The 15,236-nt window shown below is 49.6% G+C and overlaps 1 protein-coding gene across 4 annotated transcripts in view; it reads right to left on the bottom strand.

The window, feature by feature from the left end:
• Positions 1 to 3,502: 3,502 nt before the first annotated feature.
• The window catches only part of PLA2G7 (phospholipase A2 group VII), a 111,135-nt gene continuing 99,401 nt past the window's right edge, over positions 3,503 to 15,236 (bottom strand). For all 4 annotated transcript variants that reach the window (XM_075338815.1, XM_075338814.1, XM_075338813.1 and 1 more), the window contains one exon: positions 3,503 to 4,431. In XM_075338815.1, the coding sequence (XP_075194930.1) occupies positions 4,331 to 4,431 (101 nt within the window). In that variant the 3' untranslated portion in view covers positions 3,503 to 4,330. The remainder of the gene's footprint in view (positions 4,432 to 15,236) is intronic.

Here is a 15,236-nt window from a genome sequence, read left to right as displayed (position 1 = left end):
TCTCCGGATCTATGTGTCTCGCACCGCTGCGCTTAGGCGGTGCACCTCTCTTTTTGTGCTAACCACAGGTCGGCGCAAGGGCCTCCCTGCTTCTAAGCCGACCTTAGCCCGTTGGATTAGATTGACCATTTCGGACGCCTACCAGAGTACTCAGGTGCCTCCCCCGCCGAGGATCAAGGCACATTCGACCAGAGCTGTTGGTGCCTCTTGGGCTTTCCGGCACCAGGCTACGGCTCAACAAGTCTGTGAGGCTGCCACTTGGACTAGCCTGCATACCTTCTCGAAGCACTACCAAGTGCATGCTCATGCTTCGACAGATGCGAGCTTGGGCAGACGCATCCTTCAGGCGGCTGTCGCCCATTTGTGAAGTTAGGTTCTGCCTACTTCTTAGTTTTTCTGTTTATTCCCACCCAGGGACTTCTTTGGAACGTCCCATGGTCTGGGTCTCCCAAAGGAAAGATAAAGAAAAGGAGAATTTTGTTTACTTACCGTAAATTCTTTTTCTTATAGTTCCGTATTGGGAGACCCAGCACCCTCCCTGTTGCCTGTTGGCAATTTCTTGTTCCGCGTGTTATCACCGGCTGTTGTCGTGGACAGAGTCTCCGGTTGTTCCGGCTCTTGCTCTGTTCTACTTGTGGGTGGCTATTCTCCTTCAGCTTTTGCACTAAACTGGCTGGGTCTGCTCACCAGGGGGTGTACAAGCTCAGAGGGAGGAGCTACACTTTTAAGTGTAGTACTTTGTGTGTCCTCCGGAGGCAGAAGCTAAACACCCATGGTCTGGGTCTCCCAATACGGAACTATAAGAAAAAGAATTTACGGTAAGTAAACAAAATTCTCCTTTTTTTAATAAAAAAGAAGATTTTTGTGTACACACCGTAGAATCTCTTTTGCGGAGCCCTCATTAGTGGACACAGCACCAATGGTCCTTGTCCCCCAATGAGGCAAGAGAAACTAGATTTTTTTGTGGTAGGTCCTTGGTTAAGCTGTTCAAAGATTTGTACTTGGTTAATAGTGTTCTGATGCTGCTCTGTGCCTGCACTGAGAGCCCCGCTGCCGGGAAGAAATTAACATTATTCCTCCCAGTCCCCTTTAATTTGTGTTTTGCAGGTGTAGCTTCACTTATGATCATGCCGAGTCTTCTGCATAGAGTATAAAACTGATAGCAGTCAGCTAAGAAGGGAAACAAACAGACGCCGAAACCTTGCCTGGTGGCTTCCAACAGATCCATAGTCCTGGCATTCTGTGCAGCGGCGTGGAGTAACACTTCAATTCCTGCCTAGGCTGGAGCTATTACTTGTGCACTATATAATATTTAAGTATTTCTGTGATGCTACTACTAGGGAGCGCAGGAACTTATGTAGGATGGAGTGCAGCCTAGTGCAAGCCCACTAGAGTTCACTAAAACCAATGCGAGGATGCAAGAGTATGGTCAGTAAGCCTAAGGTCGGTGCCGGGAAGTCATGTCTGGAGCAAGTCTGACGCCCTGGACTGGTCAGGTCGTCCCAGGTAGTCCCATGCACACACACCCCCTCCCTAAAAAAGTGACAGCAGCCAAACTTCAAAACATTGTCACCACCCTCCAGGTTTGATGTCCACACCAGGGGGGTGGAGCCAGGCAGTTAGCTCCACCCACTGAGTTCACAGGCCTGGAGGCGGGAAAAAGCAGTAGAGTTCTTGAGAGTGGTTGGAGAGAGTAGTTTGACAGTGGAGGAGAGAAGTCAAGCTTAAGGGCAGACCTGTGAGCAGGCCTACTGATAGTCTACTCAGGTGGCTGGGTTGGAGCCCAGTCACCTCTGGCAAGGAGGCAGACGGTGGTGGCCGCCTGCAGGAGCTGGGATTACAGCCGGGGGAACCGTAGGGACCGGGGTCGGGCGGTGGCCCGCCGGTACCGAACCGGGGAACAGATTGGAAACCGGAGCACCAGGAGGGGTACTCAGACCCAGTACGAGGCCAGAATCCACAGGGCTGAGTCGAATCAACTGATTGAGGACTGGACTTTAGGACCTTTTCCACACAAGACCCGACTGAAGACAATAGCCCAACCATTAGGGTAAAGCCACCGCCAAGGCATAGAGACCCAAGGGGCCAGCGTCTGCGGGCAAAGAGGGCTCTCCCGACATCCAGCAAGCCGGGGAGCGGACTACTGTTGCTTAGGCATAGGAGTTAAAACATTCACATAAGGAGGTGCAGGAGAAAGGCGGAAACCACCAACCTGTTAAGGGAGAAGCTGCAGCCGGCTGCGGGCCCCGTTCATCACCCAGTTTGGTTTACCAGGGACTCCAGTGTGTTGTGTCATAGTGAGTACACCAGTGCCTTTGGGCCGCGAACCGCACCGCATCAGCACCTAGCACACACCCATCCCCACTCCTCAGAACCTCCCTCGGGCCCATCACTCCCCTACCCACGGAGGGGTCAACACCAAGCTGCGCAACACCGTCCCCGGGAGGCCTAGTCAACGGCAGCGGTGGTGTCCATCCATTCACCACAACCCGTGGCGTGGCTTCACGAACTTATATCCCTTACAAAACACTGCGGCCCCGGCCGTGGAACTACCCACCGAAGTCCCTGCGTGTAGCGCCAGCCCCCTTGCAGAACGACGTGACCCCCGGGTCAGTGAGGAGCTCGAGCCACCCACCGTACGAGGACGGATCCGAGCAGTTCGGCAGCCGGCCGAGCCCGGGGGGGCGGTACACAAGCAAAGCCTGAGGTGGGTGAGAGCAGAGGGTTGGAAGACCAGGTGGTCATTTCAAGAGCCAGATTGAAGTAGAGACTAAAGGCCGCTTTACACGCTACGATTTATCTGACTATCTCATTAGCGATGTGACACGCCCAGATCGTAGTTACGATTTGCCGAGATCGCTCGTAGGTCATTTATTAGCGGTCACAGGTAACTATCTCACAAGTGACGCAAAATCGTTCAGCGATATATTGTTTGACCAAGGCGGTCGTGTGGATGTTGTTCGTCGTTGGCAGGGTGTCAAACGTACCAAGATGTCTGCTGCGTTCCAAACGATGAACAATATTTTGAAAGTGAAAGACGTGTCAACGATTTTCAACCTATTTGCGATCGTTCGGAGTCGCTCGTAGGTGTCACACGCAACGACGTCGCTAACTATGCCGGATGTGCGTCACGGAATCTGACACCTGACAACATATTGTCAGATAAATCGTAGCGTGTAACACCGCCTAAAGTCAGAGTACACACCGGGGTCAAAAGCCAAACAGATAAGTAAGTATGGAGGAGGGAGTAGAGTGCAGGTATGGAGACAGGGGAAGTAAGACAAGATGGAACGGAACAGAGGTCAGAGGTGGGACAAGAGCAGAAACTCACAGAAACCGCACACTGCAGAGCAGGAACTATTACTGGCAGTGTACATAGAGAAACAACTCCAATAAAAACCAACGTGACCCCCGGAACGATGCCGGATACAAAAGGCTCCTCCCAAATGACCTAACCCCCGGAGGAAACTGACAGAAGGAAAATAAACACATACAGTGGCTCTGCGTGAGTAGAGCCATGAGAGTCATGACGTTTTTATGAAAAACTCAGGAACAAAAAGTACAAATATCATAGAAACCTGTGTTTTCAGCCATGAGTTGCTAGCAGTGTAGCCATGTAGTGTTTTATACCAATTCTTGATTATTTACACGCTTAATATCAGGCAACTGGAAATTGTATACATTATTTAGAGCACCATTTGTCCAGGGTGGTTCTGCCAGTCGTGCAGTTTCTGTCAACATTGTGCTTCGCTTATTCACCGTAGTCAGTCCGTGATTCAGATCTCTGGACTCCACCTTTATTAAGGCTCAGTGCAGCAGTTATCGGCCTGTAGTTTATATTCATTCTGTCACTGTTGTAATGGAAATCGGCCGTCAAGGCACTGCTGAGCTTCTACTCAAACACCATAATCAATATGACATTGCAGAGCTGCAATGTAAAACATGAGGGAGAGATAGAGCAGAGCCATCAGCCTTGGCTGACGCTGAAGTTGGATTACAGCTATAACTATGGTAGTAACTGACTTCTGCTTCAAGTGCATACAGGTTCCAAGAATCATAAAAAGTGCAGTTTATAAGAAATGACTGGGATCACACAATTCTACACCTATCTAATCTTAAATATTCAGACACCACAGTCGAAAACCATCCAGGAGGTACAAAAGGTTGTAAAGGAATGGATCCAGAACGTCTTCCGGGCCATCTCTTGTACGATGAATAACGTAGTCTAATATTGTGTTATCCATGTATGAGCTTCAGGCTTCGCGTCTCTGATGGCAGATACCATACAACACTGGTGGTCGGGAGTTGCTGAGAGGGTCACTTGGAGGCCTTAGCATGTGCCCGGAGGTAGATCGATGTTGGTCCCAGGAATGACAAATTCTCCTACTCCATCAATGAGAGAGTCCCACTGGTTAAAATCTCTCTGAAGACCTAAGAGAAAAAAAACGAAACTAGAGATTAAAAAAAAAAAAAAAAGTTGTCCAGGGCCCCTCATTTCCAAATACAAGAGATGCGCAGCAATAATGGCATTGCTTCTATACATATCTGCTAGAAGCAGGCATGTTCATCTGCTTTTGTGCACCTGTTCTAATATTTTTAACCTCTTCACGACACATGACGTACTGGGTACATCATGGTTCGTGTCAGGGTAATCACTTCCGGCTGCTGCGCTAAGCCGGTGGTGAGTCCCACACATGTCAGCTGATTTGAACAGCTGACATGTGCGGCTTTCATGCACGGGTGGATCTGCAATCCACTCGCGCCTGTTAACCCCGTAGATTACACCGTCAAAATGTGACAGCGCAATATAAATGCCCGCTGCAGTATTCGCGCACTCACCCGCCGCCATTGGAAGTCACGTGATGTGATCACGTGGAGTCGATGCTTCCCATGGTAGCACAGGGTCATGTGATGACTCCTGTAATTATCATGACTCAATTCCTCTTACAGCCGGCAGAGCGCAGTGATCTACAGAAGTACATAGGCGATGAGACTGCTGATCCTTATAGCCCCCTAGGGGAACGAACTAGTAAAATAAAAAAAAGTAAAAAAAAAAAAAAACAGTTTTAAAAAAAATAAAAAACCTAAAAGTTCAAATCACCTTTTACTGAAAACTAAAGGGTTAAAAAAATTAAAAAATATACACATTTGGCATCACCACGATTAGAAATGCCTGATTTCTCAAAATAAAAAATCGATTATTCTGATCGGTAAACGACGTAGCGGCAAAAAAAAAAAAAAAACCAAATGCCAAAATTAAGGTTTTTTTCGTCACCGCAAGCAGGCGATCAAAACGTAGCATCTACGCAAAAATGGTACCATTAAAAACATTAACTCAAGACACAAAAAATAAGCAGTCACTTAGCCTCAAATCCCAAAAGAAGGGAATTTTGTTTACTTACCGTAAATTCCTTTTCTTCTAGCTCCTATTGGGAGACCCAGACAATTGGGGTGTATAGCTTCTGCCTCCGGAGGCCACACAAAGTATTACACTTTAAAAAGTGTAACCCCTCCCCTCTGCCTATACACCCTCCCGTGCATCACGGGCCCATCAGTTTTGGTGCCAAAGCAGGAAGGAGGAAACTTAAAAATTGGTCTAAGGTAAACTCAATCCGAAGGATGTTCGGAGAACTGAAACCATGAACCAAAGAACAATTCAACATGAACAACATGTGTACACAAAAGAACAACAGCCCGAAGGGCACAGGGGCGGGTGCTGGGTCTCCCAATAGGAGCTAGAAGAAAAGGAATTTACGGTAAGTAAACAAAATTCCCTTCTTCTTTGTCACTCCATTGGGAGACCCAGACAATTGGGACGTCCAAAAGCAGTCCCTGGGTGGGTAAAAGAATACCTCGATAAAAAGAGCCGTAAAAACGGCCCCCTTTTACAGGTGGGCAACCGCCGCCTGAAGGACTCGCCTACCTAGGCTGGCATCTGCCGAAGCATAGGCATGCACCTGATAGTGTTTCGTGAAAGTGTGCAGACTCGACCAGGTAGCCGCCTGGCACACCTGCTGAGCCGTAGCCTGGTGCCGCAATGCCCAGGACGCACCTACGGCTCTGGTAGAATGGGCTTTCAGCCCTGTAGGAACCGGAAGTCCAGACGAACGGTAGGCTTCAAGAATCGGTTCCTTGATCCACCGAGCCAGGGTTGACTTGGAAGCCTGCGACCCCTTACGCTGGCCAGCGAGTAGGACAAAGAGCGCATCAGAACGGCGCAGGGGCGCCGTGCGAGAAATGTAGAGTCTGAGTGCTCTCACGAGATCTAACAAGTGCAAATCCTTTTCACATTGGTGAACTGGATTAGGACAAAAGGAAGGTAAGGAGATATCCTGATTGAGATGAAAAGGAGATACCACCTTAGGGAGAAATTCCGGGACCGGACGCAGAACCACCTTATCCTGGTGAAACACCAGGAAGGGGGCTTTGCATGACAGCGCTGCTAGCTCAGACACTCTCCGAAGTGATGTGACTGCCACTAGGAAGACCACCTTCTGCGAAAGGCGTGAAAGAGGAACATCCCTCATCGGCTCGAAAGGTGGTTTCTGAAGAGCCGTTAGCACCCTGTTAAGATCCCAGGGTTCTAGCGGACGCTTGTAAGGTGGGACTATGTGGCAAACCCCCTGCAGGAACGTGCGTACCTGCGGAAGCCTGGCTAGACGCTTTTGAAAAAACACGGAAAGCGCCGATACTTGTCCCTTGAGAGAGCCGAGAGACAAACCCTTGTCCATTCCGGATTGAAGGAAAGACAGAAAAGTGGGCAAGGCAAACGGCCAGGGAGTAAAACCCTGATCAGAGCACCAGGATAAGAAGATCCTCCACGTCCTGTGGTAGATCTTGGCGGACGTTGGTTTCCTGGCCTGTCTCATAGTGGCAATGACCTCTTGAGATAACCCTGAGGACGCTAGGATCCAGGATTCAATGGCCACACAGTCAGGTTGAGGGCCGCAGAATTCAGATGGAAAAATGGCCCTTGAGACAGCAAGTCTGGTCGGTCTGGTAGTGCCCACGGTTGACCCACCGTGAGATGCCACAGATCCGGGTACCACGACCTCCTCGGCCAGTCTGGGGCGATGAGGATGGCGCGGCGGCAGTCGGACCTGATCTTGCGTAACACTCTGGGCAGCAGTGCCAGAGGAGGAAATACATAAGGCAGTCGAAACTGCGACCAATCCTGAACTAATGCGTCTGCCGCCAGAGCTCTGTGATCTTGAGACCGTGCCATGAATGCCGGGACTTTGTTGTTGTGCCGGGACGCCATTAGGTCGACGTCCGGCGTTCCCCAGCGGCAGCAGATCTCTTGAAACACGTCCGGGTGAAGAGACCATTCCCCTGCGTCCATGCCCTGGCGACTGAGAAAGTCTGCTTCCCAGTTTTCTACGCCCGGGATGTGAACTGCGGAGATGGTGGAGGCTGTGGCTTCCACCCACAGCAGGATCCGCCGAACTTCTTGGAAGGCTTGACGACTGCGTGTGCCGCCTTGGTGGTTGATGTACGCCACCGCCGTGGCGTTGTCCGACTGAATTCGGATCTGCCTGCCCTCCAGCCACAGCTGGAACGCCTTTAGGGCTAGATACACTGCCCTTATCTCCAGAACATTGATCTGAAGGGAGGACTCTGCCGGAGTCCAGGTTCCCTGAGCCCTGTGGTGGAGGAAGACCGCTCCCCACCCTGACAGACTCGCGTCCGTCGTGACCACAGCCCAGGATGGGGGCAGGAAGGATTTTCCCTTCGACAAAGAAGTGGGAAGGAGCCACCACTGAAGAGAGGTTTTGGCTGCCCGTGAAAGGGAGACGTTCCTGTCGAGGGACGTCGACCTCCTGTCCCATTTGCGGAGAATGTCCCATTGGAGTGGACGCAGATGAAACTGCGCAAATGGAACTGCCTCTATTGCTGCCACCATCTTCCCTAGGAAGTGCATGAGGCGCCTCAAGGGGTGTGACTGGGCTCGAAGGAGAGATTGCACCCCTGTCTGTAGTGAACGCTGTTTGTCCAGCGGTAGCTTCACTATCGCTGAGAGAGTATGAAACTCCATCCAGAGGTAAGTTAGCGATTGTGTCGGTGTCAATTTTGACTTTGGGAAATTGATGATCCACCCGAACCTCTGGAGAGTCTCCAGAGCAGTGTTCAGGCTGTGTTGGCATGCCACCCGGGAGGGTGCCTTGACTAGAAGATCGTCTAAGTAAGGGATCACCGAGTGTCCCTGAGAGTGTAGGACTGCCACCACTGTTGCCATGACCTTGGTGAAGACCCGTGGGGCTGTCGCCAGGCCGAAAGGCAGTGCCACGAACTGAAGGTGTTCGTCTCCGATGGCGAAACGCAGGAAGCGCTGATGCTCTGGTGCAATCGGCACGTGGAGATAAGCATCCCTGATGTCGATTGATGCTAGGAAGTCTCCTTGGGACATCGAGGCGATGACGGAGCGGAGAGATTCCATCCGGAAACGTCTGGTTTTCACGTGTCTGTTGAGCAGTTTGAGGTCCAGAACGGGACGGAATGATCCGTCCTTTTTTGGCACCACAAACAAGTTGGAGTAAAAACCGCGACCACATTCTTGAAGGGGAACAGGGATCACCACTCCTTCTGCCTTCAGAGTGTTCACCGCCTGAAATAGAGCATCGGCTCGCTCGGGGGGCGGAGATGTTCTGAAGAAACGAGTCGGAGGATGAGAGCTGAGCTCTATCCTGTAACCGTGAGACAGAATGTCTCTCACCCATCGGTCTTGGACATGTGGCAACCAGGCGTCGCAAAAGCGGGAGAGCCTGCCACCGACCGAGGATGCGGTTTGGGGAGGCCGAAAGTCATGAGGAGGCCGCCTTGGGGGCGGTTCCTCCGGCAGTCTTTTTAGGACGTGACTTAGACCGCCATGAATCAGAGTTTCTCTGGCCCTTCTGTGGCCTGTTGGACGTGGAGAATTGAGATCTGGCTGAGGGCCGAAAGGACCGAAACCTCGGTTGTATCTTCCGTTGCTGAGGTCTGTTTGGTTTGGACTGGGGTAAGGACGAGTCCTTTCCCTTGGATTGTTTAATAATTTCATCCAATTGCTCGCCAAACAGACGGTCGCCAGAAAATGGCAAACCGGTTAAGAACTTCTTGGAAGCAGAGTCTGCCTTCCATTCGCGTAGCCACATGGCCCTGCGGACTGCCACCGAATTGGCGGATGCTACCGCTGTACGGCTCGCAGAGTCCAGGACTGCGTTCATGGCGTAGGACGAAAAAGCAGACGCCTGAGAGGTTAAAGACACAACCTGCGGAGTAGTGGCACGTGTGACTGCATTAATCTCAGACAGAGAAGCTGAGATAGCTTGGAGTGCCCATACGGCTGCGAATGCCAGAGCAAAAGACGCGCCTATGGCTTCATAGATGGATTTCATCAGGAGCTCTATTTGCCTGTCAGTGGCATCCTTGAGCGATGAACCATCTGCCACTGCTACTATGGATCTAGCCGCCAGTCTAGAGACTGGAGGATCCACCTTGGGACACTGAGCCCAACCCTTAACTACGTCAGTGGGGAAGGGGTAACATGTGTCATTAAGGCGCTTAGTAAAGCGCTTGTCCGGAAATGCTCGGTGCTTCTGGACCGCATCTCTGAAGTTGGAGTGATCGAAAAACGCACTCCGTGTACGTTTGGGAAACCTAAATTGGTGTTTCTCCTGCTGTGAAGCTGACTCCTCTATTGGTGGAGTTGGAGGAGAAAGTTCTAGCACCTGGTTGATGGACGCTATAAGGTCATTTACTATGGCGTCCCCTTCGGGTGTATCCAGGTTGAGAGCAACGTCAGGATCAGAGTCCTGATCTGCCACCTCCGCTTCATCCTCCAGAGAGTCCTCATGCTGAGACCCTGAGCAGTGTGATGAAGTCGAGGGAAGTTCCCAGCGAGCCCGCTTAGCCGGTCTGGGACTGCGGTCCGTGTCGGAGTCCTCACCGTGGGACCTAGGAGTCACCCCAGGAGCAGTTTGCTGCGCCGACCGAGGGGGGCCTGGGGGCAATGATTCAACAGTGCCCGGGGCCTGTGTTACCGGTCTGGACTGCAAGGCTTCTAGTATCTTAGCAGACCATCTGTCCATAGACTGAGCCATGGATTGTGAAAGTGACTCAAAGTTTCTCAGCCAACACTGCAAACTCTGTCCCTGCCACCTGGACAGTGGCAGCCGGTGGTTCTACCTGGGCCGAGGGTCCCATCAGTGCCTGAGGCTCCGGCTGAGTGAGTGTCACAGGGGCCGAGCATTGCACACAATGAGGGTAGGTGGAACCTGCAGGTAACATAGCCGCACAAGAGGTACAAGTTGCAAAATAAGCCTGTGCCTTGGCACCCTTGCTTTTTGCAGACGACATGCTGTTGTCTCCTCTTAGAGCAATCAGTGAGGGTATATAGCCAAAAGTAAATAATGCGGCCGAACAGAGCAAATGTATACACAATATGGATATATATATACACTTCAGCACCCAGGGGGGCCAGCACCTGATAACTGGTGCGGCTTACCGACCGCCCTCAGCGGTTATGTGTCCACCAGATTCCCTGCCTGGGCCTCCCAGAGTTGTGGAGCTCTGTCTGAAGTTCTCCACCGGCAGCAGTGCTGATAACAATGGCTGCCAGCGTTCTCAGAGGAGGAGGGAGCCGTGGGCGTGCCTCAGAAAGTGCGGGAATCTGGTGCCCCGCAGTGCTCAGTGAGGGGGGAGGAGGATACCTACGTATGCTCCAGCCCTCACCGCTGACGTCCAGTCTAGCGTCCCGCCCTTACCCCTGACTGGCAGGCCCGGGGGCGGGAGTATGCGGTACTAGGCCGCAGAAGCCGGGGACTAAATTTAGTAGCGTGGCCGGCCAACAGGCGCGGTCGGCGCGGTAGTCCCGGCGACACAAAACACACAGCAGCCGCTGCTGCGTCTGTTACACAGGCGCTCTATGCGCCGTCCCCAAGGGGACACAGAGTACCTCTGAGAAGCAGGGCCTGTCCCTGATGATACCCGGTCTCCTGTCCAGCAGATTCCCTCAGGGGCTGCGGAGGGAGCCCGGTCTCAGTGCATGGTGACCAGGTTAGGATCCCACTTCTCCCAGAGCCACTAAGGGATGGGGAAGGAAAACGGCATGTGGCTCCAGCCTTTGTACCCGCAATGGGTACCTCAACCTTAACAGCACCGCCGACAATAGTGGGGTGAGAAGGGAGCATGCCGGGGGCCCTGGGGCCCTCTTTTCTTCCATCCGATAAAGTCAGCAGCTGCTGCTGACTAAAATGTGGAGCTTGCGTGAATGTGTGCCTCCTTCAACACAAAGCATAAAAACTGATGGGCCCGTGATGCACGGGAGGGTGTATAGGCAGAGGGGAGGGGTTACACTTTTTAAAGTGTAATACTTTGTGTGGCCTCCGGAGGCAGAAGCTATACACCCCAATTGTCTGGGTCTCCCAATGGAGCGACAAAGAAAATAAGAACGCTAAGTTTAAAAAAAAGGTGCAAAAAGTGAGCCACTTTTTTTTTGGTCAAATTTGTGATTTATTTTTTTTAACCCCTTAGATAAAAGTAACCCTATACATGTTTGGTGTTTACGAACTCGTACCGACCTGAGGCATCAGACCTACACATCGGTTTTACCATAGAGAGTGAACGCGGGGAATAAACTACCCCAAAAACAATTGTGCAATCGCACTTTTGCAATTTTTCCACACTTGTTTTTTTTTTTTATCATTTTCCAGTACCACTATATGGTAAAACTCAGTTTTATTTAAAAGTACAACTCGCCCTGCAAAAAAATAAAGTTCTTATATGGCAAGAATGATGGAAAAATAAAAAAAGTTACGGCTCTCGGAAGAAGGGGAGCAAAAAGGAAAAATGGAAAATCGTCCGAGGGTGAAGGTGTTAAGAGAGGTGTATAAGACCTGCCCATTGTACATGGCAGTTATGGCCAAAAGTTTTGATGCTGACACATGACCCTTATTTTTCTAGACTTCTGCCCTTCGCCCTGACAGCCTGATATCATCTCAGCCAAATCCTGACAGAACTCATTCTAGTCTTATCAGTTACATAGGTTGAAAAAAGCCTCTGGTCCATCTAGTTCAATCTTTCTCCACCAATTATAATATTTGTCGGTTATAAATAATTTAGTGACAAAATATATGTGTACTGAGGAAATCATCCAGCCCTTTTTAAAAAGCTGTTATAGCATCTGCCATTACTACTTCTTGTGGTCGGCATTCCACAGTCTGACTGCTCTAACTGTAAAGAACCCTTTCCTATTTAGCTGGCAGAATCTCTTCTTCCACTCGCAGTGAGTGCCCCCTATTCCTTAGTATTGTCTTTGGAAGGAATAAGTCACGTCATGTGCCAGTCCTTTATATTGACCACACATGTATTTATACATATAAATGAGATCTCCTCTGAGACGTCTTTTTTTTTTAAGCTAAACAAATCTAACTCTTCCAACCTCTCATCATATGAGCGGCCTCCATTCCTCTCATCATATGGGAGGCCTCCATTCCTCTCATCATATGGGAGGCCTCCATTTCTTGTAGTAGTCTAGTTGCCGCCTTTGAACTGACTGTAACTTCTGAATGTCCTTTTTAAAATGTGGAGCCCAAAACTGGATCCCATATTCCATATGTGGCCTTACAAGTGATTTATAGAGGGGTAACAATACGTTGGGATCACAGGATCTAATCTCTCTTTTTATACACCCTAGAATCTTGTTTGCTTTTGCAGCTGCTGCCTGACATTGAGTGCTGCTGCTCAGCTTACTTGTAACAAGAATACCCAAGTCCTTCTCCTGTTCTGTAGTCCTGAGTTTATTTCCATTTAATGTATATGCAGTTATAGGATTGCTTCGTCCTAGGTGCATTACTTTACATTTATCAACAGTAAATCTCATTTGCCAAGTATCTGCCCATTCCCCATCTTATACAGATTATTTTGGAATATTGTACTATCAATGTCCGTGTTTAATATCCTACATAGTTTGGTGTCGTCAGCAACGACTGACACTTTACTCTCAATCCCATTCACAAAGTCATTTGGGGCTCTTCTCCACTTGCGTTTTATAAATCCCAGCGATACTCAGCTCAAAATGTGAGTCGAGTGTCCTGTGTATGATCTGCGTGTGGTCTGTGTTTGGTGTGTGTTTTTTTCCTCACATAGTATCCGTATGACATGCGAGCGTCATGCGGGTACTATGTGAGTGTTTATGCATACCGCGTCAGACTGGTTACCGGAGGAATGTCCAGTAATACCAGGCCTGGCCGCGGTTACCTGCACTGAACCCCGGAGCTGTCACCTGAGCTCCAGAGATCAGCCCGATCTGTTTGCAGCTGTGCTGAACTGAACAGCAATCGTCGGGGAATCAATCACTCGGCGCTCGCTTTTCAGGTTGCACTCTGGAGCTTAGGTGACAACTCCGGAGTTCAATGCATGTAACCACGCCAGGCCTGGTATTACTGGAGATTCCTCCGGTAGCCAGTCTGACGCGGTATACAAGTGTCAAGGATCCGTGTGACATGCGTATGCCACCCGGATTCTGACTTTTTTCTCGCTCCCATAGGATTGCATGAGGGTGAGAGAGCTGAGACTCGGTGCAAATCGCAGCATGCTGCGATTTCACCGAGAGCACGTGTGGAGTCGTAAAAAAACGGCGAAAAGGAGACAGCATCATATATAATCATTTGTCAGATTGCACACCATTTTTACAGGCGATTACAATCACACAAAAAAAACGCGGAGAAGAGCCCTAATACAGAGAATTTCTCCTAGCACCGATCCCTGTGGTCCTCTTTGCTGCTTATAGCCCAATTATAGAATGTACCATTTATGACTCCTCTTTCTAGTGTTTGGAGTTTATCACAATTTTTGTGCTTTCTTTGTCCTCCCACTTTTTGATGGGTGATCTAGGTAGAGTTTCCTGGCCAGGGATTCAAAATTGGACTGTTTTATTCAGCGAACCACTTAGGCCTCTTTCACACATCAGTTTTTTGCCGTCAGGCGCAATCCGGCGAATTGGGAAGACAACTGATCAGACGTCTGATCCGTTTTTTTTTTTGCTGGATTGTGTCGCATGGCCTCGCGTTTCATCCGTCGTATTCGGATATACGGATCTGGCAAAAATTGTGTGAGGCCACCGGAAGCAACGTCCAAAGGAACGTTTTTTGGGTCCAGCAAAAAAACGGAAGTCGATGGATCCGGCGCCGTCCCTCTTTTTTTTACAATGGAAGCCTATGGGAACTGTATCAGTCGTCATCTGTCAACTGATGGAATCAGGCGACTGATCCGTTTTGTAAATTCACTTCTGGTCACCAAAAAAGTTTGTTCGTTCTTGCTCTCTCTCTCTCCATAGCAAATAACCTTTGGCCTAAAGGGAAAAAATGAAACAGATCTGTTTGTTTACCGGATCTGACGCATCACTTTTGCCACGATCTGCGACGGATCCGACGCATCAGGCACAAATCGATTGTGCCGTATGGCAAAAACTGATGTGTGAAAGAGGCCTTAGTTATCACTTTTGTCTTGTGATATGGTCTCCATCATTCTGGAAAAAGAGTTGTTCATCATCAAATCTCTACTGGATGATTGGGAGAAGTTTCTTGTGGAGGATGTTTAGATCCCATTCTTTACTCATGGCCTTGTTCTTAGGCAAAATGGTGAGTGAGCCCCCTCCATGCATGAAAAGCCCCCACACTTAAATGATCTCAGGATGCCATGACACACATGTCATGGGCAGGGCTCACCTTTTCTTCCCTGGACAATAATTCTTCCAGATGTCGCACACAGTCTGAAGTAGTCTTCAGCAGAAAAAATAACTATGGAGGAAGTACAGGGATTCAACTGCAGAGGATGGGGGCAAAGTTATCACTGATGAAGAATGATTATCTGGAGAAGAAAAGTTCAGCACTACCATGAGTCCTGAGTCTGCCAACATTAAAGCCTCCCGACACCATTCGTCTGAAGGTGCTTTTCATCCATGGATGGGGCTCACCCACAATTTTAATACAGCTAGGAATAAAGAATGGGATGTAAACATCCTCCAAGAGTAATTTCTCCAATCCTCCAGGAGAACTGTGGTGTTGATTCTTTTTTCCAGCATGATGGAGGCAAAAGTGATAACTAAGTGGCTTGGTGATCACAACATTGACGTTTTGGATCAATGGATAGGAAACTCCCCAGAACTTCCATTGAGAACCTGTGGTCAATCCTCAAAAAAAAGGAGGACAAACAAAAACCACTAAATTGTGATAGCGTCCAAGAACTGATTAGACAAG

This window comes from Anomaloglossus baeobatrachus, chromosome 3 (assembly GCF_048569485.1).
Source record: "Anomaloglossus baeobatrachus isolate aAnoBae1 chromosome 3, aAnoBae1.hap1, whole genome shotgun sequence".
Taxonomy (NCBI): Eukaryota; Metazoa; Chordata; class Amphibia; order Anura; family Aromobatidae; genus Anomaloglossus; species Anomaloglossus baeobatrachus.
This window is presented reverse-complemented; position numbering and strand designations above follow the sequence as displayed.